Genomic DNA, 26681 nt, shown 5'->3' with positions numbered 1-26681 from the left:
ATGTAAGTTTCTCTAAAATCCATATGTACAATACTCTTGGCCTGGTTATCAGAGTTTTCCTTTTTAGCCAGCTCATTTGTTATTGTGGTCATCTCAAAATGTAAAGGTGCTGAAGTACAAAACAGATGACCTCTTGTCAAAAGTTTTAAAACACCACTATTTTTCAAATTGTTATTAACATTCACACAGTTTAATGTCTTAATTCACTCTGAAATTAAAGCATAGGATAAATACATAATTGGAGACAAAAAATGTATCTTGAAATTTTGTTTATCAACATTCAGTCTACATTTTTGACTCATCAAATTATCCACCTTTTGCAGATATAACAGCTGCACACACTCAAAGCATTCTTTCTACAATAGAATATTATTAGTTAAGTTCTTCCCAGCACTGTTGTAGAAGTTCACACAAATATGTTGCACTTTTAGGTTGCTTCACTTTCACCATTCTGCCCAGTTTATTCCAAACCAGCTCAATTGGTCTGGAGAGTGTGCTGGTCATTTCTTGGTTTTTAAGACTTATTTTCTAAGGTAGTTCTGATAGTTTGGAGGCATGTTTAGAGTCATTATCTTGCAGTTGGATGAACGCGTCACCAACTAGGCGTAAACCAGTGGGTAATTAAATGGCGCTGCAAAATAATCCTGCGGCAGACGCTTTGGTTTAGGGTGCCAATCACTCTGTGCAAGTCACTGACTCTGGATCCAGCAAAAAAGCCCCAGAACACCACACTTCCTCCTCCTTTTTTGACAGTTGGTGTCATACCCCGTGGAACCGTCCTTTTGCCTTCTCACCGGCGTACAAAAACCCTGCGAAGATTTCAAATCTTGATTCATTGGTTCATAAGACCTTCGTCCACTTTTCAGTAGTCCACTGGCTTTTTTTTCTTATTTTGCCACCATAGCAACGGCTTTCTTACTGTCACTCAACCTCAAACCTACAGCTAGAAGTCTTCTAGTCACAGCGGAAACTGAGACTTGCTTACTTCAACCAGTGTTAAGCTGTGCTTGAAGCTGTTGTCCTGTGAGCTGCCTATCACGCAAGCTGTTGACTCTCAGAAACTTGTTTTCTGATTCTGTTATGGCTTTGGGTCTGCCAGATCTCTTCATGTCAGAGGTTCCTCCAGTTTCCAAGTGCCTTTTGAAGGTGTAGGAAACTGTGCTCCCTGACACCTGGGCTTTCTTTGCAATTTCTCTATAGGAAAGACATTCACATTTCAGGGTAATAATGGTCTGTCTGTCTGTCTTCCTTGGTTAATTGGCTTTTTCTCACCATTATGATAACAATATAATACTTCCTGCAGTGCAGTACTGTCCAAATAATGCTTTAGACGATGTCAAAACACAGTCCGTTCCAACACTGCTTTCATACAGGCAGAGGGGTTTGTAAGTAATCAACAAAAGTTGGGACACCTGTAGGATTTCTTAGCATCAGCTTTCAAGGCTTAATTTACTTCCATTGCTGCATGACAGCTGTAACTTGTTAACCAATTACTTGTTCCTTGAAAAAAGTACATTCTTTTTCAGTTTTGGTAAGCAAAACTTTTTCTAACATCTGGCAGTTTAACGCTTACCTTGGTACCATTTCAAGTTATTCACTGGACTTGAGCGGCTTAAATTTCAATTAAAACTGGAAAGATTAGGGTATTCTGAAACTTTTGACCGGTAGTGTACATAGAAAGAAATTTGCCCTCTGCTTAATATCGTTCAAATTAGAATCTTTATTGAGTTTCCATATATTGCAATAACCTTCCTTCCTTTACAAAAAGACACTAAAATTTAAACATTTTTAAATAGTAAAAAAGTAAGAAATTGAACTGTCCCACAAGGGGCCCCAAGACAGACAGCAGAGCATACACTAATCATCAATTGAATTAATGAATAAATAAATAAAACATTCAATATGGCTATTTACATTGTGTAATACAGTTTATCGTTATATAATAATGCTTGTGTTCATAGTGAATATATAGGTATTAACATAATGTAACACACATAACTGTCTCAACCAACCACTCCATTGTCTGACAGAAAACGGCCCAGTCCTGATACATGCAATCTCGGCAGGTCCATTGTTTTGTCAACTTTTTGTTGATGGGAGAGTCTTTGGTTGTTTTTCTGACAATTTCTGATTGTGTAATCCCACTGTCAGTCACATTCTGTGACGTTCGGTTGGTTTTTCTATTTCAGATTGCAGAAAGTACATTTTTACTGTTGGTAACTAAAACATATAGCAAAATCCAAAAAAACAACAAAACAAATATTGAAGAAGGCAGTGGAGGAGGCAGACTTAGGTAAACAGAGAATCACCATTTCACAAGCATCAGTCTGTGTGAAGATCCAGGTAGAAGTTACCCTAAGAAACATATATAGGATCACATTTATTCTCCAAATCTTAAAACTTAAAGCTGGACTCCCCATTGATGAAACTGTCACAATCGTTTGTAGTTATCACAACATTTAAGAAGTTATTGTGTAACAGAGTTAAGTATGCACTGTAAAGTCACTCCACAGTTAGCTTGATGTGGCCAGAAAGGTACCTATAACGTGTCTCAACCTGTTGGAACACTGTGAAGGAGTTCAGTCACGTGTGTTGCGAAGCTGAGGACCACTGGTTTGAGACCAGGTTGGGTCAGTCATACAATGGAGAAAAGCATACTTGCCAAACAGCAGCCTAACGTCCATAACAACTGAAACAACTGACATTTTTGCACTAGCAATAGAAGAGCAGAATATTTACAGCAATTTCTTTAACCACACGGAGTGAGGCTATTCACCTCTGCTTATTTAACAAAAACAAGAAGTGTTGGCAATGTTTCCCCTATTGTTGATTCTACCCTTAACCATGGTGGCGGGGAAGGAGGGGGCATCACTTGCCTCATTGCATCATCTGTTTGCTTAATAATGGCAGCCTTGGGCATTTATTTTAGACTAAAGGGAGCTAAGGGCTAAAATCTATTTTCCCCATCTCTTCATGCAGCTGACGCGTAAATGTCTACACCTACCCAATGGTCCTCACACACTATGATATTACTGAAACATTCACAGAAAATGGCAAAATGACAACACAACTTGACTGATACCTCCTTTTTAAGACCTCCTTTGCTACTTTTGGAAGTGAGTGGTGAGGGGGAACCACCAAAGCTGCTCCTTTTGAACAAAGAGACGAGAAAGGTGGGATTGTCCCCCAAAGAAACCAAATAAATCTATAAATAAATCAATATTTTGATAATCAATATCAAACACATGCTCCAATAAATAAAATACAAAGAACATCAAATACATTTTTTAAATTAACATTTAAGCTATTTTCTTTCTGACCATCAGTTTCAACCTTGGTTCCAAATGCTAAGGTGCTGATTTGGCTGAAGGGAGTTTTGGACGATTTCAGGCTTCAAGAAGTCTGATGATTCTTGTTGGTTGGTAGATTTTTTTACAGTGAGATTTAAGTGATTTAGTAGACTTATCCAGAGAGACTTATCTTCCATGAGTGTGTCCATTAAAACATATGAACCAATGAATGGGTGAAGGGAGATGGATCCCCATAGGGTAGTGGGAGTGAATGCAGCTGAAAATCAGTATGTTGAACTGAATTTCACCTTGTTAGAGGGTTAGGGGATCTTGGGACTGGGGGTCCACTCTTTTCTGTCCAGTACCATGGTCATATTCCATTTCATTCAACCCTCAGAGACCATAACCTAGGACCCATAACCTGGGGGCTCCTCTCCATCCTGAGGCCTGGGACAAGCATCAGCATGCTGAGTGAATGCAAACATCTCTGTGCAACTGTGTGTGTGTGTGTGTGTGTATATACTTGTATATGCTGTTGACTGGAGATTATTAATAATTCTGGAAAACACACAAGCATGCACACGCACGTATGCACGCACACTCGCACACATACAGCCTCACAACTGCGTATTGTGGCGTTACATGATCGCTGTGTCAGGTGGATAGGGTCATGTGGATGAGTGAGCGGTAAACCTTATTGGTGAGACCAACGGTGAGCCACACCCTACTGCAAAGCCATGCCTCTTCAAAGCTAGGTCTGCACCCTCAGTCCCAGCCATTGTCCTTTATCATGTGGGCCAGCTCAATAATGAACTTCCCCTCCTTGTACTTCTGACTGCTCTCAAAGGCATGCTCCTGCAGAAAGAGAGAGAGAGAGAGAAGGAAAGTGGAAGAGGGAATGAAATTGGGTGGGGTGGGAAAAAGGAATAGGGAGAAATGACAGGTGAGAGATAGACATGGGGATAGAGAAAGAGAGGGGGGGGGGGGGAGAAAGAGTCGGTCACAATCAGCGAACATTAATCTGGGGTCATCTCCCTTTATTGTCTACTCATTTTTAATCAGTCCGGCATGGGCTGGCCTGTTGCACTAGACGAGACAAAAATGGAAGGAGTATTGTTCCTGGATTTATTGTCCCTGATACCAGACAAAGACTTAAAATTAGAAAGTTTGGGGTCACTAATACATTTTTTGTCCATTAAAATAGCATCAAATTGATCAGAAAAACAGTGTGGACATTGTTAATGTTATAAATGACTACTGTAACTGGAAACAATTGATTTTCAATGGAATATCTAACAGGAGTGATGGTTGCTGATAATGGGCCTCTGTACCCCTGTGTTCCAATGGCTCGTTGTGTTTGCTAATCCAGGTTTATTGTTTTGAAAGGCTAATTGATCATTAGAAAACCCTTTTGCAATTATGTTAGCACTGCTGAAAACTGTTCTGCTAATTAAAGAAGCAATAAAACTTGCCTTCTTCTAGACTAGTTCAGTATCTTCAGCATCAATGTTTGTGGGTTCATTGACAGGTTCAAAATGGCCAGAAACAAATAACTTTCTTGTGAAACTGGTCAGTCTATACTTGTTCTGAGAAATGAAGGCTATTCCATGTGAAAAATTGACAAGAAACTGAAGATCTTGTACCACAATGTGTACTACTCCCTTCACAGAACAGCACAAACTGACACTAACCAGAATTGAAAGAGGAGTGGGAGGCCTTGGTGCACAATTGAGCAAGAGGACAAATACATTAAAGTGTCTAGTTTGAGAAACAGACACCTCACAGGTCCTCAACTGGCAGCTTCATTAAATAGTACCTGTAAAACATCAGTCTCAACATCAACAGTGAAGAGTGACTCCGGAATGATGGCCATCAATGCAATATCATTGAAAAATTGGGGGTAATACACAACGAATTGGTAAAAATTAAAAAACTAAACTCAGTAAAGCAGATGTGGATTGAAGTAATTGCCTTTAGATATCAATTTGGTTAACATTACAAAAGCAAGGAGGAAAAGCTTGCATTGCATTTTTTTGCATAGATCTATATAAACAACCAACAGTTTTTACAATTACATTAATATTCCACTTGTATGTAAAATGGTCCAGCATGTAGGATACAGTTTATTGTATGAAACTTCTATCGCAGTCAACAGTGCCTGGCTGTCTGCCAGTGCCCATAGTAACTTGAATAAATCGAATGAACGACCAGTTGTTTTAAACATCAACAGTGCAAATAGAACAACTGGCTTTTGTCACAATGCAAGATTTCTCTGTGAAATACTATAGGATGAAATAGTACCAATGTATCAAACTAAAGTTTTTTTCTCAGAATGTACCAAGATGTTGATTTGGCCACTTCCTGCTATATCTCTGATGGATTATTGTTTTTGCAGCCTAAGGATGGCCTGTTTCACTTGCATTGAGAGCTCCTTCGACCGCATGATGTGGGTTCACAGTAACAGCTTCCAAATGCGAATGCAGCACCTGGAATCAACTCCAGAACTTTTACTTGCTCAATTGATGAAGAAACAATGAAGCAATAGCCCACACCTGTTCATGAAACAGCTTTTGAGTCAATTGTCCAATTACTTTTGGACCCTTGAAAAAGAAGTGGCTACACATTAAAGAGCTGTAATTCCTAAACCCTGGATGTGAATACCCTCAAATTAAAGCTTAGAGACTGCACTTTCAGCCTGTGTTCATTGTTTAACTGTAACATGAATATGTTTTGGTAAACAGCCAAAATAACAAAACTTAAGTCAGTGTCCAATTATTTCCGGGCCTAACTGTAGATTCAACCATTGGGTGTTTTTTTGAGTGGATCGTTGGGATCTGGAACACAATAATTCAAATTATAGAAATATATTCATACACTGCATATTGACCACAACTTAACCCAAAAAGAGGTCATATTTTGGAAATAAAAATAGCATACCTTGCTGACATTTAGACACAATTAAATGTATTTGTGTGTATTTAATTTGCAGGGTTCAGATTTCTTACATATTTTTAGTTTTTTTCTTTGTGGTGATCTGATATTCTTTACTGACAGACCTGGGAAACCAGGTTAGTGTATTTACTAGCACGTAGAACCTCTGCGCATTCGTCACTGCAGCAGTGCCCAAGAGAAACAACATATTCTTTACCTCTGGCTTTTGAAAATGGGGCAGCTTTGGAGGACAGCATCATCTACATCATATAGGCAACTAGGTGTGTGACATTTAAATTTTTGGGTGGCAGAATTATGAAAGAGGTTATGTGTAGTTGGAAGTGTCTCTTGGGCAGTTTAGTCCAGAAAATGTTTCCCTCGTACATTTTCTGCCCTAGGCGTACGCTTAATCCTACCTAATGGGCAAGCCGGCCCTGTACATAAATCCTACACTAAGTGTGTGGGTTTGTGTGTGTGAGGTAGAGTGATTGTCCATGTTTTTATGTGTCCAGGACTATGGGTGTGTATTTGACTGAGTGAGTGAAAGTGATTGTGTGTGATTGTGTGTGTGTGATTACCATCTCAGTGAAAGACCGACTGTTTATATTTGAATGTGCGTGTGCCCGGGGCAGAGTAATAGTGTGTGTATGTGAGAGTGATAGTGTGTGTGGGTGATAGTGTGTGTATGTGAGAGTGATAGTGTGTGTGTGTATGTGAGAGTGATAGTGTGTGCGTGTATGTGAAAGTGATAGTGTGTGTATGTGAGAGTGATTGTGTGTGTGGGTGATAGTGTGTGTATGTGAGAGTGATAGTGTGTGTATGTGTGAGATTATCGTCCCTCTTTTGATAAGTGTACTAGGTCAGCAGCAGCACCTTTGGCAGTGTGACATTACGGGAGCATCAGGCCTCGTGAAGGATATTAATAACATCAAGCAGATGGCAACGCTATAAACATACACACACACACACACACACCTAAACCCACACCTAAACCCTGAGCTAAACCCTTTTGATTCATGGGGACTTGAAAAATGTCCCCACGAGTCAGAACTTTCAGACTTGACTATACTTATGGGGACATTTTGTCACCATGAGTATAGGAAAACAAGTACACACACACACTATCAATCACACACACACACACATTTGATATAACTATCCTTATGGGGATTGTACTGTAATATTGATAAAATTAAGCTAAAATATAAACACAAACCTTATACTAATCTTAACCCTACAACAAATTGAATTGTTCCCACAAGAGCAAACGCTCTTTGTTTTATCTATGTGGGTATTTGTGGAGATTTTAATAGCACAAGCACACACACACACACACACCACTAGGGCTGCAACAAATAATCAATAAAAATCGATAACATCGATAATAAAAATACTTGGCAATTATGGGACCACTTTACATTTAAGAAGTCAACGAAAACAGTTGAACTCTCACTGCACAAGAGCACGACCGTATGTTATGATCATTTAAAGAGAAAATGTGTTGTAACTGCGATGACAGAAGATGAAGAGTGCTCAGCATGGAAAGTTTATATAATACAAATTGTTGTTCATTTTATTTGGTATTCATAGTTATGTTTTTAATTGAGAAACAGTTTATATTTAATGCATCAGTTAACGTTAACATACATTTTTTCATCAACAAACTATCTACCTGATCACGCTGAGTTTGTGTATAGTTCAGCAGCTCCGGCTAGCTAAGCATTCACAATGTAACTGATGAATTAACCCACTATTGCCAAATTTGGTGAGTTCTGTATTTCACTACAACAGAAACTTTGAGGCATTTAATGCAATAAAATTTCCATTAACATTTACAGTATCAGTCAAAAGTCTCTCAATCAGCTTCATGAGCTGGTACCCTGGAATGCTTTTCCAACAGTCTTGAAAATGAAACAACCCATTTTGAAACTTTTTATAAACATGTTGCTGGCATCAAATTCAAAATGGGAATGTATTTTTCCACAAACAATAACATTTCTCAGTTTCAACATTTGATATATTGTCTTTGTACTATTTTGAATTATATACAGGGATAAATGATTTGAACATCATTGCATTCTGTTTTCATTTGCATTCCCAAGCGTCCCAACTTTTTTGGAAATGGGGTTGTATTAAAAAAAACTGCCTACAGTTGTTTTAATAAAGACATTGTAAAAGGATAAGAAAAACACTGAAAACTGTCATTTGTATTTTTTCTTTACAATTAATCAATTAATCAAAGTACTGTAGTAATTGACATTTTAATCAATAATCAAAATAGTTGTTAGTTGCAGCCCTACACAACACCTGCCCACCTATTTGTTTTAAGGTTCATCATATCTTATACCTATGTATATACAGAGAACTGTCATGTCACTCACGTATTTCCAGCCCAGCGTGGTTTTACAGTTTTCACAGTAGATATCAGCAACTGCATGAAGCCCTGTCAACAACACCCTCTCTTCTGCTGGTCCACATCCGACATTCACCCTGAGAGAGAGGCAGGGAGAGCGATCATTTATGAACAGAGAACAGTGAAGGAAAAAATGACTGAGAGAAAAGGGGTGACAGGGAGGGAGGGATGAAGTGATGATATCGTGGTAATAGTCTCAGGTACTTACACTGAGTTGAAGAGGTATGCTCTTCCTTGACTTCCTTGGAAGGACTAAACAAGGAATACAGAGGGAAAGAGAGAGTATGGGGTGAGAAAGGAGAATGATATAGGGAGAAAATAGAGATTGGGGTGAGAAAAGAGAGGGAGAGTGAGTGAGAGAGTTAAAGAATATGGTGAGAAAAGAGAAATACAGAGGGTCAGACAGATTGAGGTAAGTGAAAAGTGAGAAGGAGAGAGTGAAGGAACAGTGAGAAAAGCGAAAGGGGTGAGGAAAGAGAAAAAGGGTGAGTTGGAGGGAGAAGGAAAACAGGGTGATAAAGTATTTAAATTACTATCACAGTTTGACAGTTTTATATATATATATATACACCATTTTGCACTGTATTTGCTTTCATTGCACATCTATAAATGACACTTGTAACATACACTTTACTTAATACTTGCACATTTCTTGCCCTCTTCTCTTTGCACTTCTGGTTAGATGCTAACTGCATTTTGTTGTACTGTACTTGTACTGTTCAATGATAATAAAGTTGAATCTAAAAAAATATGTACACACACACACACACACACACATGTTTTAAACAGTGATGCTCCCTTCAAGGCAGACAGATGGCTTAGCTATGCTTCTAAAACCACAAACAATCTTATTAAAATACAGTGCAGTGAAAAGGTATTTGCACTGATCTGAATCTTTGCATTTATGCATATTTTTGGAACCAAATGTTACGAAATCAACCAAAACCTATTATTAGATAAAAAAGTGAACAAATGACACAATTTATACTTATTTATTTAATTAATTTATTAAAGAAAGTTATGCAACACATAATGCCCCAAAGTTAAAAAGTAATTGCCCCCTTTAGCAGCAATGAAGCAACGTAAGGCTCAGAGTGTCCAGCCGTTTTCTATCCCTCTTCTCAGTGTTTGTCTGGTGGAGGGCTAGGTTTGGCATGGAATTCAATTAGATTTTAGTTTTTTAAAAACTTCACAGTTGTAAATATAGAAATCTTTGTAAAAAGTATTAGAAATAAAATGAAAAAGGTGGTTGGGGAAGGGGTTGACGGAGGAATGTATACCATTAAGAAAATGTTTGAATTCCCCTAATAGGTATTAAAAAGATCTAACTTTATGATCCAACTTGTTAAATCCACCTATTAATGTTACAAATTAATCACAGCAGATAAGAGTGTGTTTAAAACTTGAACCTGTTAGGGGCAATGCTTGCATCCAAACTCTTCCTTGTTATTGATCAGTCTCTTACAGCACAATGGCTTGTTTCAGATCCTGCCACAACATGTCTATGGAGTTTAGGTCTGGACTTTGACGAGTCCAATCCAAAACCTAAAGGGTCTTGTTTTTCAACCATTCTGATGTAGACTCGCTTGGGTTTTCATATCCTTGTCTTGCTGCATGACCCATCTGTGATTCCACTTATGCTCACAAACAGATGGCCTGACAATCTCCTGCAGAATTCTCTGATACAAAGCAGAATTCATCATACCTGCAATGATGGTAGATTTTCCAGGTCCCGGGGCAGCAAAGCATCCCCACACCATGACACTGCCACCACCGCGCTGGACCATTGGTATTTTTGTCCAGTGTTTTCCATACTGATTTCCAACCATATCACTAAACTTGACAAAAACAATAGCATATTGCCCTAAACGTATATATATAGTAATTTACACTATAGTGCATGTATGGTTTATAGAATAATATTCCAAATGATCGACCGCTGTAATAGCTGTCAAAGGTGCTTCCCCAACTACTAACTCTGAAGTGTGAAGACATACATAATCAAAACATTATTGTTTTGTATGTATTAGTCATTTGGAAAATATAAAATTCCACTTTTTAAGTTATTTTTCAGACAGCAAATTTTAGAGACCGTGGAGGTGTGTCAACTTGTGTAGACACACAAGGGTGATGTAGAACATCTAGAGTGACTTACAGTAGTTCCTGTAACCAATTATTGCAAGGCACATGACACACAAACAGGTACAAAAACAGATTCACATGGAACCACAGTAATGTTAGTGGCGAGTGGATACATTTTTATACTTTTTTTTGTCCTAGCCCCACTGCTCAACTCAAACCCACTATCGTGGCATGCCAAGTCCTATACACTACCAGCTGAATTATACAGGATATACATACATCATGCATACTACACACCTACACGCACCTACCACACACAGTTTATCAACATGGAGCCATTCATATGAGTGGTGGACACAGGACAGGTCTGCACTAAGCAACGGCCCCAACACAGTCAGGTCAGGAGAAAGCTATAAAGTCCATCTCGGTAATATTCTGTCATAATGGTCTAGGATCCCTCCCAATGTGTTCTTCAAACTCAGAAAACAAATTAAAAGGCTCAGAGATATGAAAGGTATTGAAAACAGAAAGGCCAATCATTTATTCATTCAAGATTATGAATGAACAGTGCTTTATAAATGCAATACATTTTTAGTTTTATTACTTAGGAGAAAAACATTACTTGGTAAACACTATTTCTGTCTCTGGGCAATTGTATTAATATTATTGAGCATACAACTCAGTACTTGCATTATTGATATGTTTTGCTCAGTATTATAATTCTGGACCAGACTATTTTAATCTGACACAAACACTTGCTGCTTCCATGGAAACTGAGTGTTTGCAGAGTAAAGCCAGTCAATCTGGTTAGATGTGCTGCTGGCTTGCACTAAAAGCCCACTGGTGTCTATTAAAAGCTGTGAGAGAGTGTGTTTGTGTGTGTGTGTGTGTGTGTGTGGAGACAGATGAAGGGAGGGTGTACGTGCGTTCGGGAGCTTTGTGGCCTGGCTTCTCCATCCAGCTGGGCATATTACCCATGATGCTCTAGTCTAGAGAGTTCCAGTAGGGGACCGTAATATGTTGACATCTCTCACCGCCTTTCATGATTTGATTCTCTCAAAGTCCAAATTCATCAAAGAAGTTGTCAGTGGAATATGTGTGATTTAATTTACATTGCATTGTTTGGCATTATAATAACCTGGACAGACTTTCCGCTTTGACACGCTGGTCAATTATTTTAATTGTAAGAGGTTAAGGGTTGAGGCTTTACCATCCATGCGAAATTGGACAAATTCACCCACTTGTGGAAACAACGTCTCTTTCAGCAGAGACGGAAATTTGGACTATTCTGCTACCATGAACACTACTGACCAGTTCATGTGAGTATTTCCTTCATTAGCTCTCCCTCCATTATGAAATTATGGCGAGAGCTATGGATCAGTGGCCCATACGTACATGCGTCACATGTATTTCAGTCAACAAAAATGTTGACAATATTTTAATTATGTTAATGATATGTTTTGCAATTTAAATGATATTGATGTATCAGGTGGCATTTTAATAAGCTATTGGAAATGCACGCCCGTCATCAGTTTTACCAAAAATAAGTAAGGAAATATGATGCAGTCCCACTCTTACAGGGAACACATTTGCCAAAAGTAGTCATAATGTCCGCCATGATGGATGTTCTATAATTTTCCTCTGGTAGTTTTTGAATGACCAATCTGCATACAAATGTATATGCAGCAGCTACAGTGGATATAAAAAGTCTACACACCCCTGTTAAAATGCCAGGTTTTTGTGATGTAAAAGAATGAGACAAAGATAAATCACGTCAGAACTTTTTCCACTTTAATGTGACCTATTATGTGAACAATTCAATTGAAAAACAAACATTTAAAATAAAAACCTGATTGCATAAGTGCGCACACCCTCTTATAACTGGGGATGTGGCTGTGTTCAGAATTAACCAATCACATTCAAACTCATGTTAAATAGAAGTAATTACACACCTGCCATAATTTAAAGTGACTCTGATTAATCACAAATAAAGTTCAGCTGTTCTATTTTCTTAGTTGCATCTCAGAGCAAAAGCCATGGTCCGCAGAGAGCTTTCAAAGCATCAGAGGGATCTCATTGTTCAAAGATATCAGTTAGGAGAAGGGTACAAAATAATATCCGAAGCATTAGATATACCATGGAACACAGTGAAGAAAGTCAACATCAAGTGGAGAAAATATGGCACAACAGAGACATTACCAAGAGCTGGACGTCCCTCCTAAATTGATGAAAAGAGGAGAAGATTCTTATTCTTCATATGAATGGGCTATGGGGTAGAGTGGCAAGACGGAAGCCTTTTCTTACAAGGAAAAACATCCAAATCCGACTGAAGTTTGCAAAAACAAACAAGTCCCCCAAATGCACGTGGGAAAATTTGTTATGGTCTGATGAAACCAAGGTTGAACTTTTTAGCAATAATTCCAAAAGGTATGTTTGGCGCAAAAACAACATTGCACATCACCCAAAGAACACCATACCCACAGTGAAGCATGTTGGTGGCAGCATCATGCTTTGGGGCTGTTTTTCTTCAGCTGGAACCGGGGTGGAGGGAATTATGAACAGTTCCTAATACCAGGCAATTTTGGCAAAAAACATTCAGGCGTCCGTTAGAAAGCTGAAGATGAAGTTCCCCTTTCAGCACGAGAACAACCCAAAGCACACATCCAAATCTATAAAAGCATGGCTTCACCAGAAGAAGATTTGGAATGGCCCAGCCAGAGCCCAGACCTGAATCCAATTGAACATCTGTGGGGTGATCTGAAGAGGGCTGTGCACAGGAGATGTCCTCGCAATCTGACAGATTTGGAGCACTTTTGTGAGTTTTTATATTTCCCCCTCAAAGATTTCAGTTTGTTTTTCAATTGAATTGTTCACGTTATAGTTAACATTAAAGGTGAAAAAAATGTTCTGACATGATTTATCTTTGACTCATTCTTTTACATCACAAGAACCTGGCATTTTAACAGGGGTACGTAGACTTTTTATTTCTCTGAGCAAGACATTTAATGTTGCATGCTCACCAGATGCTTACTGTGGCCCATCTCCAATTCAGAGTTGTTGGGTGAAATGCAGAGGCCAAATCTTGGTTAGACCACAGCTAGGTTTCAATTCATCATTGTTTTCCTGAAGTGTGCACTTCTAGGCAATCCTACATGCTGAAGAGTGTAGCACAGTCCTGTACTCTATGCTACGGTTTCCAATATTAATGAAAGAAAACTGTACTAGCTTTCCTGTAGAATTATCTACATTGTTAATTTAGTTAGTCCAGGCCTTGTGTTGCATTTATGACGTACGTACCCTTCTAATTTTACACACAACAATTGAATCTGTAAAACTTAGTGAGTAAAGTGAACCAGAGTCACAACCTGATGAAACCTGATGCACATATGATGTTATCATAGCAAAGAAGCAAATGGAAGCAATTATGGTGGGTAAGAATCTACTCTCAGGTCAAGCATACACACGCAAACACTCATAAAGGGTTTAACAACCGCTGGATGTTCCCTCTGAACAAAAAGCACCTACCTTGGAGATGAGCTCGTCGTGGTTGGCCAAGTGCGCTCGACAGTGAATGCAGCTGTAGGTGCGGTGGCAGTTGGGCAGGTAGGCCTGGAAGGTCTTGGAGCGGGTCATGACAACCGTTGCCTGGGAGACAGCAGGGGCAATGGTGGTGGCGTTGCTGGGCGGGGTGGGGGGGCGGTGCAGGAAGGGACTGCCGGCCCAGGACGGCTCGCAGGGGAAGCACCGCAACACACAGGTGAGGGCCGTGGTGGGGCAGGGGGCGGGAGGCACACACCTGTGACACAGACACCCCTTAACATGGCTCCACTATGTCGGGTCAGGTTTAGAGTGAAGGAGCTACAATCGTTTGTGTATTAATATTAAAAACACGCAGAGACGTATGCATGGATAAAGGTCCGATGATACTGAGAAACACACACACACACACACACACCCACACAAACGTTAGAAAGCCCTACTAACTAGGATATCAACTCACAGGGATTCAGGTGAAAAAAATCGCACAGCACATTCACACACAAAATGCCTAAAATAAAAATACGACGCTCAGGCCCATATACGCACATTCACGCACGTGTGTGCGCGCACACGGAGGGGTAAACAGGCCAGAGCTAGTCAATCAGAAAGCTATGTTTTGGTCATTGTTTATGTTGTTGTTTCCACCAGTCTGGGACACTGCAAGTCATGTGGGCTCCACTGGAAAGACACTAAGAGAGATCTATCATTGCCTTGTGACAGTGAAAACTCTGAAGTCAGGCTATACTCACTGGCCATTGTTAATGTTAACCCATGCTGTATGGAGTGTACAGTGGGCAATATACTGTCCCAATCACCTGGGAAATGGAACCCAAAAAGAACACAAGATCCTACCCTACTCACTGCTAATTGAGTGAAGGTAAAGATTTGCTGATTGAATAAAACGCATGGCAGAAAGATTAAGTACACGCACTCAAAAGGAGGTGATTAGACACTTTGACTTAGAGGAATGTGACATCAGCAGCACAAACACCAAAGCTGCAAAGCCAGTTCTCAAACAGATACTGACTCCAGATGATTCAATCCTGTGAAAAGGTTAAGAACAGCGACCCCCTTTTCTCCTGTGACAAAAAAAGGTAAGAAATGTCCATGCCCACATATTGTCCTTTTACAGGGGTCCTATACTGTTACACACTGGTGCTACAGTGGGCTGCCAGAATGCTCCCTTCTGTATCGCCACTCAGCAGTTCCCACTAGGTAAGCGGCTCATGCCACGTAAGCCTGCTGTAAAGCCTGCTGACTAAGGGCCCGGGCCCTGGCACAATATGGACGGGGCACCCACCACCTCTGAGAGAAGAATGGAAGTGCTGAGCTCTCTCTCAATCTCTCTTTGGGCAAGAGGCAAGGGTCACCCACATGGTGGCCAGCCAAAGGGACAACAGCCATGACATTAAAGGCCACTGTTACATCTGAGCCAATCAAAGAGTGGCCCACGATATCTAATGATTAGAGGCACTGGCTGGGTCAATCAAGCCTGCAAATAAACACACATCCTCTCTTGACGCAATCAAGCTTGGGATAACAAACATCCATTTACTGTGACCACCACCGACATGAAAACAGAACCGCCCATAAGTATCTTGTTTAATCATTGCAATCATGCGCAGGAAGTTCCAATCAATTGCAAATAAAGCTTTTCCAAACCATGTCAGAAAACAGCCCTCTCCAAGTAAGAGAGGTGGGGTGGCTGTAGAGGCCATTCAAGTGAGGACTTTGTACCAGTTCTTACTTTGAAAAAAGGTTATTTTAGTATTGGTGTAAAGGTTAGGTTTGAGATGTATATGCTGAGGTTTAGGGTTACAGTTATTGTTATGGGTTAGTGGTTGGGTTTAAGGCTTACTTTAATGGTTAGGGAAAATAGAATCAGCGGTGGTAGCAGTAGCAGCACTTGTGTCAGGCGTGTGCGGGTGTGTATGTCTACCAGACTAGACAAGGCTAGGGTGCTGCTGCTGTATGTAGGCCAATGGCTCTGTCACCAGACCGCACAGATGGCTCCCACTAGCTCAGCACCGCTAGGCTAGCTAGCTCCCATCATCCAGTAGCAGAGCATCGGAGCCCAGCAGACAGACAGGGCACAAAGCAAAGCACTGAGCCTGGCCAGACAGACGGTGGGGGCTACACCACAGGGGCTACTTGGATGGTGGACATGGGCTGAAAAAATAATTGTGTTCATAATACTATACTTTAATATATTTCCTTCATTGAGACCCGATGTGTTTTAAGTGTTCCCTGAATTTTGTTGAGCAGTGTTTGTAATATATATATATATATATATATACACATATACACCGTGGATATAAAAAGTCTACACATCCCTGTTAAAATGGCAGGTTCTTGTGATGTAAAAGAACGAGACAAAGAAAAATCATGTCAGAACTTTTTCCACCTTTAATGTGAACTATAACGTGAACAATTCAATTGAAAAACAAACTGAAATCTTTGAGAGGGAAAAATAAAAAACTCACAACAACCTGTTTGCATAAGTGTGCCCACCCTTAAACTAATACATTGTTGAAGCACCTTTTGATTGTATTACAGCACTCAGTCTTTTTGGGTAGGAGTCTATTAGCATTGCACATTTTGACGTGGCAATATTTGCCCACTCTTCTTTGCAAAAGCGCTCCAAATCTGTCAGATTGCAAGGACATCTCCTGTCCTTGCAATCTGACAGCCCTCTTCAGATCACTCCACAGATGTTCAATTGGATTCAGGTCTGGGCTCTGGCTGGGCCATTCCAAAACGTTAATCTTCTTCTGGTGAAGCCATGCTTTTGTGGATTTGGATGTGTGCTTTGGGTCGTTGGTATTTGGAACTGTTCATAATTCCCTCCACCCTGACTAAGTCCCCGGTTCCAGCTGAAGAAAAACTGCCCCAAAGCATGATGCTGCCACCAACATGCTTCACTGTGGGTATGGTGTTCTTTGGGTGATGTGCAAAGTTGTTTTTGCGCCAAACATACCTTTTGGAATTATTGCCAAAAAGTTCAACCTTGGTTTCTTCAGAACATAACACATTTTCCCACGTGCATTTGGGGGACTTGATAGAACAGCTGAACTTTATTTGTGATTAATTAGAGTCACTTTAAATGATGGCAGGTGTGTAATGACTTCTATTTAACATGAGTTTGAATGTGATTGGTTAATTCTGAACACAGCCACATTCCCAGTTGTAAGAGGGTGTGCACATTTATGCAACCAGGTTACTGTAAGGTTTTTATTTTGTATTTCAGTTTGTTTTTCAATTGAATTGTTCACATTATAGGTCACATTAAAAGTGGAAAAAGTTCTGAAATTTCTTTTTCTCATTCTTTTACATCACAAAAACTTGCATTTTAACAGGGGTGTGTAGACTTTTTATATCCACTGTATACACACACACACAAACAAATACACACACAAATACACAGCTATAAAAATTAAGGGAACACAAATCACACATTGGGTCTCGATGAAGGAAATATATTAAAGATCAAAATCTTTACTGTGTTGTAATTTGTTGAGAACAAAATGATGTAACAACAGTCAATGGAAACCAAAATCACCAACCGACTAAGGTCTGGATTCAAACTCGCACTGAAAATCAAACTAAACAACAGAAATCACAGGCTGATCCAATATGCTTGAATTACATCACAGCAACTAGTCATGTGACTCAGTATTGTGGATGGCCCCCATGTGCTCGTAGGTACTCCTGACAACGTCTGGGCATGCTCCTAATGAGACGGTGGATGGTGTCCTGGGGGATCTCCTCCCAGACCTGGATCAGTGCATCAGTGAGCTCCTGGACAGTCTGTGGCGCTACTTGGTGGCGTTGGATGCACCAATACATAACATCCAAGAGGTTCTCAATTGGATTCAGGTCTGGGGAATGTGAGGGCAAGTCAAGTCAGCAATGCCTTCGTCATCCAGGAACTGCCTCCCCAGACCATCACTGACCCACCACCAAACTGATCATGCTAGATGATGTTGCAGGCAACATAACGTTCACCATGGTGTCTCCAGACTCTTTCATCTCTGTCCTGTGCTCAGTATGAACCTGCTCTCATCTGTGAAGAGAACAGGGCACCTATGGCGGACATGCCAATTCTGGTGTTCTCTGGCATAGGTCAATCGAGCTCCGTGGTGCTGGTCTGTGAGCACAGGTCCCACTAGAGGATGTCGAACCCTCCTGCCACCCTCATTAAGTCTGTTTCTGACAGTTTGGTCAGAAACATGCACACTAGTAGTCCGCTGGAGCTCATTTTGTAGGGCTCTGGCAGTGCTCCTCCTGTTCCTCCTTGCACAAAGGAGCAGATACCGATCCTGCTGCTGGGTTGATGCCTTTCTAGGGCCCAGTCCAGCTCTCCTCGTGTAATGGCACGTCTCCTGGTTGTTCCTCCATGATCTTCAGACTGTACTGGGAGAAACAGCAAACCTTCTTGCGACAGCACGTATGGATATGCAATTCTGGAGGAGCTGGACTACCTGTGCAACCTGTATGGGCTGCAGGTACCACCTCATGACAAGGACAATAGCAATATAGAAGACACTAGTAAAACTAGAGAGGAATTTGACAGGAAGGATAAAGAGAGAGCAATTAACTGTGGCCACCACCTGCAAAACCATTCCCTATCTGGGGGTTGTCTTGCTGTTGCCTCTCCAGTGCACCTGTTGTCACTTTCATTTGCACCAAAACAGGTAACATTGACTCATAATTGCTTATTCTAAATGGCCATTAAACTGAATTTGAACCAAATGTTACCAAATAACCTTTTATTTGTTTATATTTTGGTTGACTAATCATTTTCATTTAATAATTAATGTGGGCACTGTATTCTTATTTATTTTACAAAAGTTTAGATTTTTAGTTTAGATTTCCTACTTCTCACACCTTTCTTTTGAAATCTGTGAAAGTGCAGATGTGTAGTGTGTATGCGGGCGCTTTTTCTCTACATAAAGTGTCCTGATTAACGTTACCTGAGAAGAGAAATTAATGTTCTGTTACATGCTGTGCAAACGTAGAAAAGGTTTATTTCTAACTCTTAAATCCTGGCTAATGAAGGGCACAGGGTACAGTTTGAACTTTATTCGGTTAGGTGAACTTTGAGAAACTTTTAAGTGTTTGTTTATCAATTTACTCAAAAGCTGTTAGCTAACGTTTAGTGTGTCGTTAGCATAGGTTTTGAATATCAGCGATGACAATTTAATTTGCTAATGTTGTTATGCATAGAGTGTGTAAATAATTTAGTTCACATTGCACTGAAGGGAGATTGTTGTAAAAACATTTAATATTATTCAGGCTTGCTACAGTACAGTAAAACAATGTTATTACATTAGCCTGTACATTAGAATGTGATTTTATTATCACACTATTTATGGTGTAGGCTAATTAGATTGCAAATGTGCATTCTGTGGTTTGTATGTTTATGGGTATTTACATGCAATACGTATGTCTGAAGTTTGTCTGTTTGTTCATACAGCTCTTACTGTGTTTTATGGAAATTAAGTCCTTTTATAAACATCAGTTCCTGAGAGTGAATTGCATCTGTTCAGCCGGGAAATCTACACATATGCTTCCTAACTGGATAGATTGATATACCTGAAGTTTAACTGACTCGCTGTTATACAGTAATGATTGTGTTCCCTTAATTATTTTGAGATAGAGAGATATATTATATATATATATATATCTCTATATATATAGTTAATACACAGTACCAGTCAAATGTTTGGACACACCTACTCATTCAAGGGTATTTCTTTAGTTTTACTATTTTCCACATAGTTTTGATATCTTCACTATTGAGAAAACACACATGGAATCATGTGGCAACCAAAATATATTTTATATTGTAGATTCTTCTAAGTAGCCACCCTTTGCCTTGATGATAGCTTTTCACACTCTTTGCATTCTCAGAACCAGCTTCATGAAGTTGTCACCTGGAATGCATTTCAATCAACAGCTGTGCCTTGTTAAAAGATAATGCATTAAGAAGAAATGACATTCCACAAATTAGGTTGGGTATACAGATGGTGACAATGTAGGGTGGGGTATACAGAGGACAATTATTTTGTCTGTCTACTGTAGTAGTCCATATTACGACAAAAACAGCTCAAATAAAAAGGCAATCTGGAAAGTTTCAAGAACTTTTAAAGTTTTTTCAAGGGCTATTGAAAAGAACATCAAGAGCTATAATAAAAGGTATGATACATTGAAATGGCTAGTTTTAGCCAATTTCAGGTTGGTTGGACAATGCTTTTGCACTGGAGTTTTCAAATAGTTACACAGATTCTCAATTACACTATAGATTTAATATTTTGTAGAACAGCCTTTTGCCAAAATAAATAGAATCAAGAATTTTGTTTAGCCATGGATGAGCTTCCTACACCTCTGTACTGGCAGTTTTGTACACTCGTGTAAACTACTCCACTTCGACCAAATTTGAAGGTTGCCTCCCAACTGGTGTTTTCAGATCTCTCAACAGGTTTTCAATAGGATTTAGATCTGGACTCTAAGTTTGCCACTTCCGAACAGTCCAGAGAATTGTCCTGAACCATTCCTAGGTGCTTTTTGAAGTGTGTTTGAGGTCGTTGTCATGCTGGTAGATCCATGACCTTTGACGGAGACCCAGCTTTCGGACACTGAGTTTGTTCGACATTGTGCTCTAAAATGCCTTGGTATTCTTAGGATTTCATGATGCAATACACACGTTCAAGGCACCCAGTGTCAGAGACAGCAAAGCAACCCAAATCATCTCTGAATCTCATCCATGTTTGAATGTGGGGAAGATGTTATTTTCTTTGAAGGCTTGGTTAGTTTTTTTGTTACCACTAATGAAGATCAGCTTGAATCTATGTGACCATTGATCGAGGTGTTCTCCACAATTCAAACAATCTTTTGCTGCAATGTTTTATTAAGTTCCCTTGCAGCCACATCCAGGGAGCATGGCTGCAGTAGCATGGGCCTTAAACATTTTGATAACAATGAAGAGGCACTGTGTAGAATCCTGCTTCTAAAATGACAGTATATAACAATAACACATCTTGTTTCTTCCTCCTCTTCCCTTACTGAATGAGACTGAATTAATGCTAGCTAGTCCAGGGTGGTTTAGGTTGAGGGGTAGTACTGAAAGTTTCTAAAGAGAGTATGGGGAGACTACAAGTCAATTTTATTAAATACATGTTTTTGAAGCATTAACTGTAGATCTGTGTTAACTGTGTTCTGGTCAATTAAGCTTGTATTGTAAAACATTTAAGTGTGGTGGAAACAGAAACAGAAACATCAAGGTCTCTGGATAATTACTTTAAGCCTTGACATTGTCCATGCCTGGCTACAATCATGTCTGAAATCTTCAGACCATTCTCTGGTTTCTTTCTTTTTTCCTTGCTCATTATAGTACACACAGCTAGGGAAAAAAAACTGTAGAATTTATAATTGTCTTTAATCAAACTGGTTGGTTGAGTTGGTAATTTTCATTTGCAGGCACTTAAAACTCACCACAGGCAAGTTAAATTTAAAAGTAAAGGAGAATCACCTGCTTGATATCAAAATGTATTCAGAAGGTGCTGATAATATAGTCTAGGCCAATATAGGATATCTATGCAAAATTAGGGACCTATGAGCTGAACTGAAGTAGAACATTTATTTTACAACCACTTCAATTACAGAAATCATTGAACAATGGAATGATTTAGAAATATACACTCACCTAAAGGATTATTAGGAACACCATACTAATACTGTGTTTGACCCCCTTTCGCCTTCAGAACTGCCTTAATTCTACGTGGCATTGATTCAACAAGGTGCTGAAAGAATTCTTTAGAAATGTTGGCCCATATTGATAGGATAGCATCTTGCAGTTGATGGAGATTTGTGGGATGCACATCCAGGGCACGAAGCTCCCGTTCCACCACATCCCAAAGATGCTCTTTTGGGTTCAGATCTGGTGACTGTGGGGGCCATTTCAGTACAGTGAACTCATTGTAATGTTCAAGAAACCAATTTGAAATTATTCGAACTTTGTGACATGGTGCATTATCCTGCTGGAAGTAGCCATCAGAGGATGGGTACATGGTGGTCATAAAGGGATGGACATGGTCAGAAACAATGCTCAGGTAGCCCGTGGCATTTAAACAATGCCCAATTGGCACTAAGGGGCCTAAAGTGTGCCAAGAAAACATCCCCCACACCATTACACCACCACCACCAGCCTGCACAGTGGTAACAAGGCATGATGGATCCATGTTCTCATTCGGTTTACACCAAATTCTGACTCTACCATCTGAATGTCTCAACAGAAATCGAGACTCATCAGACCAGGCAACATTCTTCCAGTCTTCAACTGTCCAATTTTGGTGAGCTCGTGCAAATTGTAACCTCTTTTTCCTATTTGTAGTGGAGATGAGTGGTACCCGGTGGGGTCTTCTGTTGTTGTAGCCCATCCGCCTAAAGGTTATGCGTGTTGTGGCTTCACAAATGCTTTGCTGCATACCTCGGTTGTAACAAGTGGTTATTTCAGTCAAAGTTGCTCTTCTATCAGCTTGAATCAGTCGGCCCATTCTCCTCTGACCTCTAGCATCAACAAGGCATTGTCGCCCACAGGACTGCCGCATACTGGATGTTTTTCCATTTTCACACCATTCTTTGTAAACCCTAGAAATGGTTGTGCGTGAAAATCCCAGTAACTGAGCAGATTGTGAAATACTCAGACCGGCCCGTCTGGCACCAACAACCATGCCATGCTCAAAATTGCTTAAATGACCTTTCTTTCCCATTCTGACATTCAGTTTGGAGTTCAGGAGATTGTCTTGACCAGGACCACACCCCTAAATGCATTGAAGCAACTGCCATGTGATTGGTTGATTAGATAATTGCATTAATGAGAAATTGAACAGGTGTTCCTAATAATCCTTTAGGTGAGTGTACTTTGAATCAAATGTGCCAAATCTTCATTTTGAGTCAATTTCATGTATTGTTATTTGTTAAGCCTAGTTTCACACCATAACTAATTTAGGAATGCCTACAGAAAGGGGGTGAATATTCATGGAACAACTATATAAAGCTCCGGAAAAGAATTAAGAGACCACTGCAAATTTAACGCTTCTGTTCCTCACTCAAAACTTTCCTTCTCAACTTTTTTGGAAAGGAAAGAAATGTATTTTACGGAGCTGTACATTTGTTGAAAAATAACATGATTGATTATTTTGTGTAAATAACCACTAACTAATTTTAAATCTAAGGGGGGTAGATACAACTGTAATAAATAATATTTATAGCCAAATAAAAAAAGCATAAAATATTTAAATATCAGATACTTGAATATCCAACTATAACATCAGATCAGTTTTGGATATATTGTCTTGTATATTATTCAGTTGCATCATGTAATGTGCATTAGAGAATGTATACCTTACTGTCTTTACCTCACATAACCCAACCACTGTGCAAAGAATGAAATGAACAGACTGAATATACAAATCTGTAGTGTATTAGGGAAATGAATATTGATATAACACTCAGAAAATTATTGTTTTATAAGTTATTCTTGAAAATGTGTTTAACAAGGTTTACTATACCTGTCCATGCTAGGCTTACAGGGACATAATTCTCTGATTTTTCCATCCTCTGTGATAGCAATTAAATGGCTTAATTTGAACTACCGTACTGACCCCAGTCTAGCCATACACATCCATTAGTATTCAGACTGACTCAGAGAAAGACTCCTCAGACAGCCCCGGGCTCACAACAACACTCCCACACAGCCATATCTCTTTTGTACTGCATGACATACCGACAGGGACTTCGTGCCAAAAGCTAGGATTTTGTGCTTATGCTTGGAGTTAGTATTTTAAAGGATGTGTTTTGCCATGGTACTGAGTGGCTAAGGAAGCGTTGACAAACATTGACCTCTTGACCATATCAAGAGATGCATCTGCTATGATAAGTTCCATAGTAGCTTTGGGTGGTCTTAAAATGAATATCAGAGGGATAGTTTGGTCATTACCACTAAATGGGAACATAACTGACATAAATATGAATAAATATCACTTATAGGAATTGTTCTGGATTTTGGCAATGAAGTCCTTTATCTACTTCCACATAGTAAAACAAACATGTTCATAGCATTTGTATGCATGTGTCTGAAGTTGAAGCACTTGCTAACTAGCATCATGTGCAATGACTGAAAGTATTTAGGAACCGATTTTTTTTTTTGTTACTATTGGTTGTTAGGATTTGCTTGCAAAACGTAGATGCAAACAATTTTTGTAAAATAGCGGTAGATATCTGTCACTTCGGAAGTGAGTTAAAAGGCCTCATCGCCAAAATTCTAAACAATTCCTTTTAGAGGTATATTTATTTTTTGGACAATTAGTCAATGAGTTTAATTCATATTTAAATTAAATTAGCAAAAGACCAGATATGTTACTGTGGGTAAAAATAGCTACACTTTCTCTTTCAACTTGAGTTGATTTAGGGCACCCCAATCAAGGGTAACCAGCTGTCATATGTTTATGTGGCCACCATAAAACTGAATTCACAGTTTGGTATAGTATTGTTACAAGTCAACAAAGGAAAGAAAGAAACCTATATTAAGATGGATGTTTTTAGTCCCTGTAAGTCATTTACGAAAATACCCTGTTACCATTATTGTCGAACCTTTGACAATGATAACGACGTAACTGGTGGTAACGTTTCGACTAGCTGGTAACACAACCAGACAAGCCTAGTAATTATGCTATAATTAACGAAAAATTATTGTCAACATCGGACGAAACTGTAAACAAAAACAGGTCAGAAACTAAGCAATGTAATAAAACATGTTCCACTTTGCAATATCCCTTTTTCCACCACGGGCACACTACATAAGCAATGTTTGTATACTGTCGTAGGGTATACAGTGCAGCGGTGGTGCAGAATACGCCACTGCCAACTTTGTGTAATCTAAACCAAGCGCGTCCAATGCCAATGCGGAGATTTGACATCCATCCTGCTCGCATCATAAAGCCACCCGCAGTTATAGATAGTCGGTCAGAAATAATATAGTGAAATGTATCATCTAGTAATCTAGTCTCAGGCCCCGTTATAAACTTTTGGGGAATATGCGGTCTGTTTTAAACCTATAAGTTGCGTAATAACAACAGCATTCACATTACCTTTGGATAGAGAAAATTCAATGTTCGACTCTAGTCCTTTGCAGATAACAACTTGGTTTCCAATCCTTCTCATACGATTTAGAGGGTTTGCTTTCACACGTTGACTTCAATGGTCGATAATTAGCGGAGGACGTTCATCGGATACTGTAGAGCGCACCGCTTAAGTTGATGTTATTGCGCTAAGACAGACACAGTGCCCAGGTTGAGGCAAACTGACAGTGGAGAGAACCAATCAGTGTAACATTACGGCATAGCAACATTATGCCTATTGGTTACAGATGGTAATGGCTGACCAATCGTTGCGCAAAGAGCATCAAGTGCCTGTGCGTTTCTCAGACGTGTAGGGATGAACATAAACAGAACCTCTTTGTACACTTTGCGCCTCAGTGGGTTTAGCAATTTACGAGCCATAAACAGGGACAAATTGCTATATTGTCTTTAATGATAATATTCATAATAGGAAAGAAAATAGGCCAACATTCAAGTTCAACAGCAAACATTGATATTAAAATGAAAACTTTCTATTTTAGCATAGTGATGTTGCACACTAATCCAGGACGAATTACATTAGCAATTATGGTTAAGTAACTTTCTCAAGGACACGACAGTGAGATTCTAATCAGCAACAGTCCAGTTGTGGGCACAATACAGACAACATAAAATAATTTCTGGTAAATAGTACCTGTGTTTGTTTTCAGGCAAAAATGGTCAAAAGGAAACAAACTGCTTAGGAAAAGCAAATTCTTCAGAAAAGTTGACTAGGCCCCTTAGGGAGGGGTCTAAGTGGAGGGGGGTGGCGGGGGGGGGGTTGTAAATCTTGATTATTGGTTAAATATAATTTACTACCGGGCAGTGTCACCAGGCAGTCCAGAGGTTCCATCTCTGAACACGCTAAAACATTATTTTTATATTCTTCAAACAGTTAATAGACAAAAAGGCAATTTACAGACTTTTCATTTACATAAAAATCACATGACTGTACTGGGCCTTTAAAAGGTAAGAGACATACATGACAATGTCATACATACACTCAAAGGAAAAAGAAAGGAAACATACCTATCCGTGAGAAATACACACAGTGTTACAAATTACAGCTATTAACCCTTCTGCAAGAAAAATACTTTTGTGTTTCTTGACACAACACTTGACAACTTGGTTAACAGTGACATCTAGTGAGTAATTTTGTGATCAGTGGCTAAGCTTCACTAATACACTCTGGGCTGGTTTCACAGACTGATTAGCCTAGTCTAGAACAAAAAAAAAATCAAGTTCAAT

The 26681-nt window shown here is 39.5% G+C and overlaps 1 protein-coding gene across 4 annotated transcripts; it reads right to left on the bottom strand.

Moving 5' to 3' along the window:
* Positions 1 to 1700: 1700 nt before the first annotated feature.
* ypel2a (yippee-like 2a) lies at positions 1701 to 25600 on the bottom strand. 4 transcript variants are annotated; one of them, XM_010893571.4, is made up of 5 exons: positions 25407 to 25600; positions 14242 to 14512; positions 8843 to 8886; positions 8603 to 8711; positions 1701 to 4145 (listed from the first exon to the last, which is right to left on the bottom strand). In XM_010893571.4, exons 2-5 carry the CDS (start codon positions 14347 to 14349, stop codon positions 4056 to 4058), a joined length of 351 nt encoding a protein of 116 aa, XP_010891873.1. In that variant the 5' UTR covers positions 14350 to 14512; positions 25407 to 25600; the 3' UTR covers positions 1701 to 4055. The 4 variants fall into 4 exon arrangements, with proteins under 4 accessions (XP_010891873.1, XP_019904160.1, XP_010891874.1 ...); XM_020048601.2 differs by lacking the exon at positions 25407 to 25600 and adding an exon at positions 10340 to 10467 and having other exon boundaries at positions 14242 to 14342; XM_010893572.4 differs by lacking the exon at positions 25407 to 25600 and adding an exon at positions 10340 to 10472 and having other exon boundaries at positions 14242 to 14335.
* Between the last annotated feature and the right edge of the window lie 1081 nt (positions 25601 to 26681).

The sequence above is a fragment of the Esox lucius genome, chromosome 7, assembly GCF_011004845.1.
Source record: "Esox lucius isolate fEsoLuc1 chromosome 7, fEsoLuc1.pri, whole genome shotgun sequence".
In the NCBI taxonomy this organism is placed as follows: domain Eukaryota; kingdom Metazoa; phylum Chordata; class Actinopteri; order Esociformes; family Esocidae; genus Esox; species Esox lucius.
This window is presented reverse-complemented; position numbering and strand designations above follow the sequence as displayed.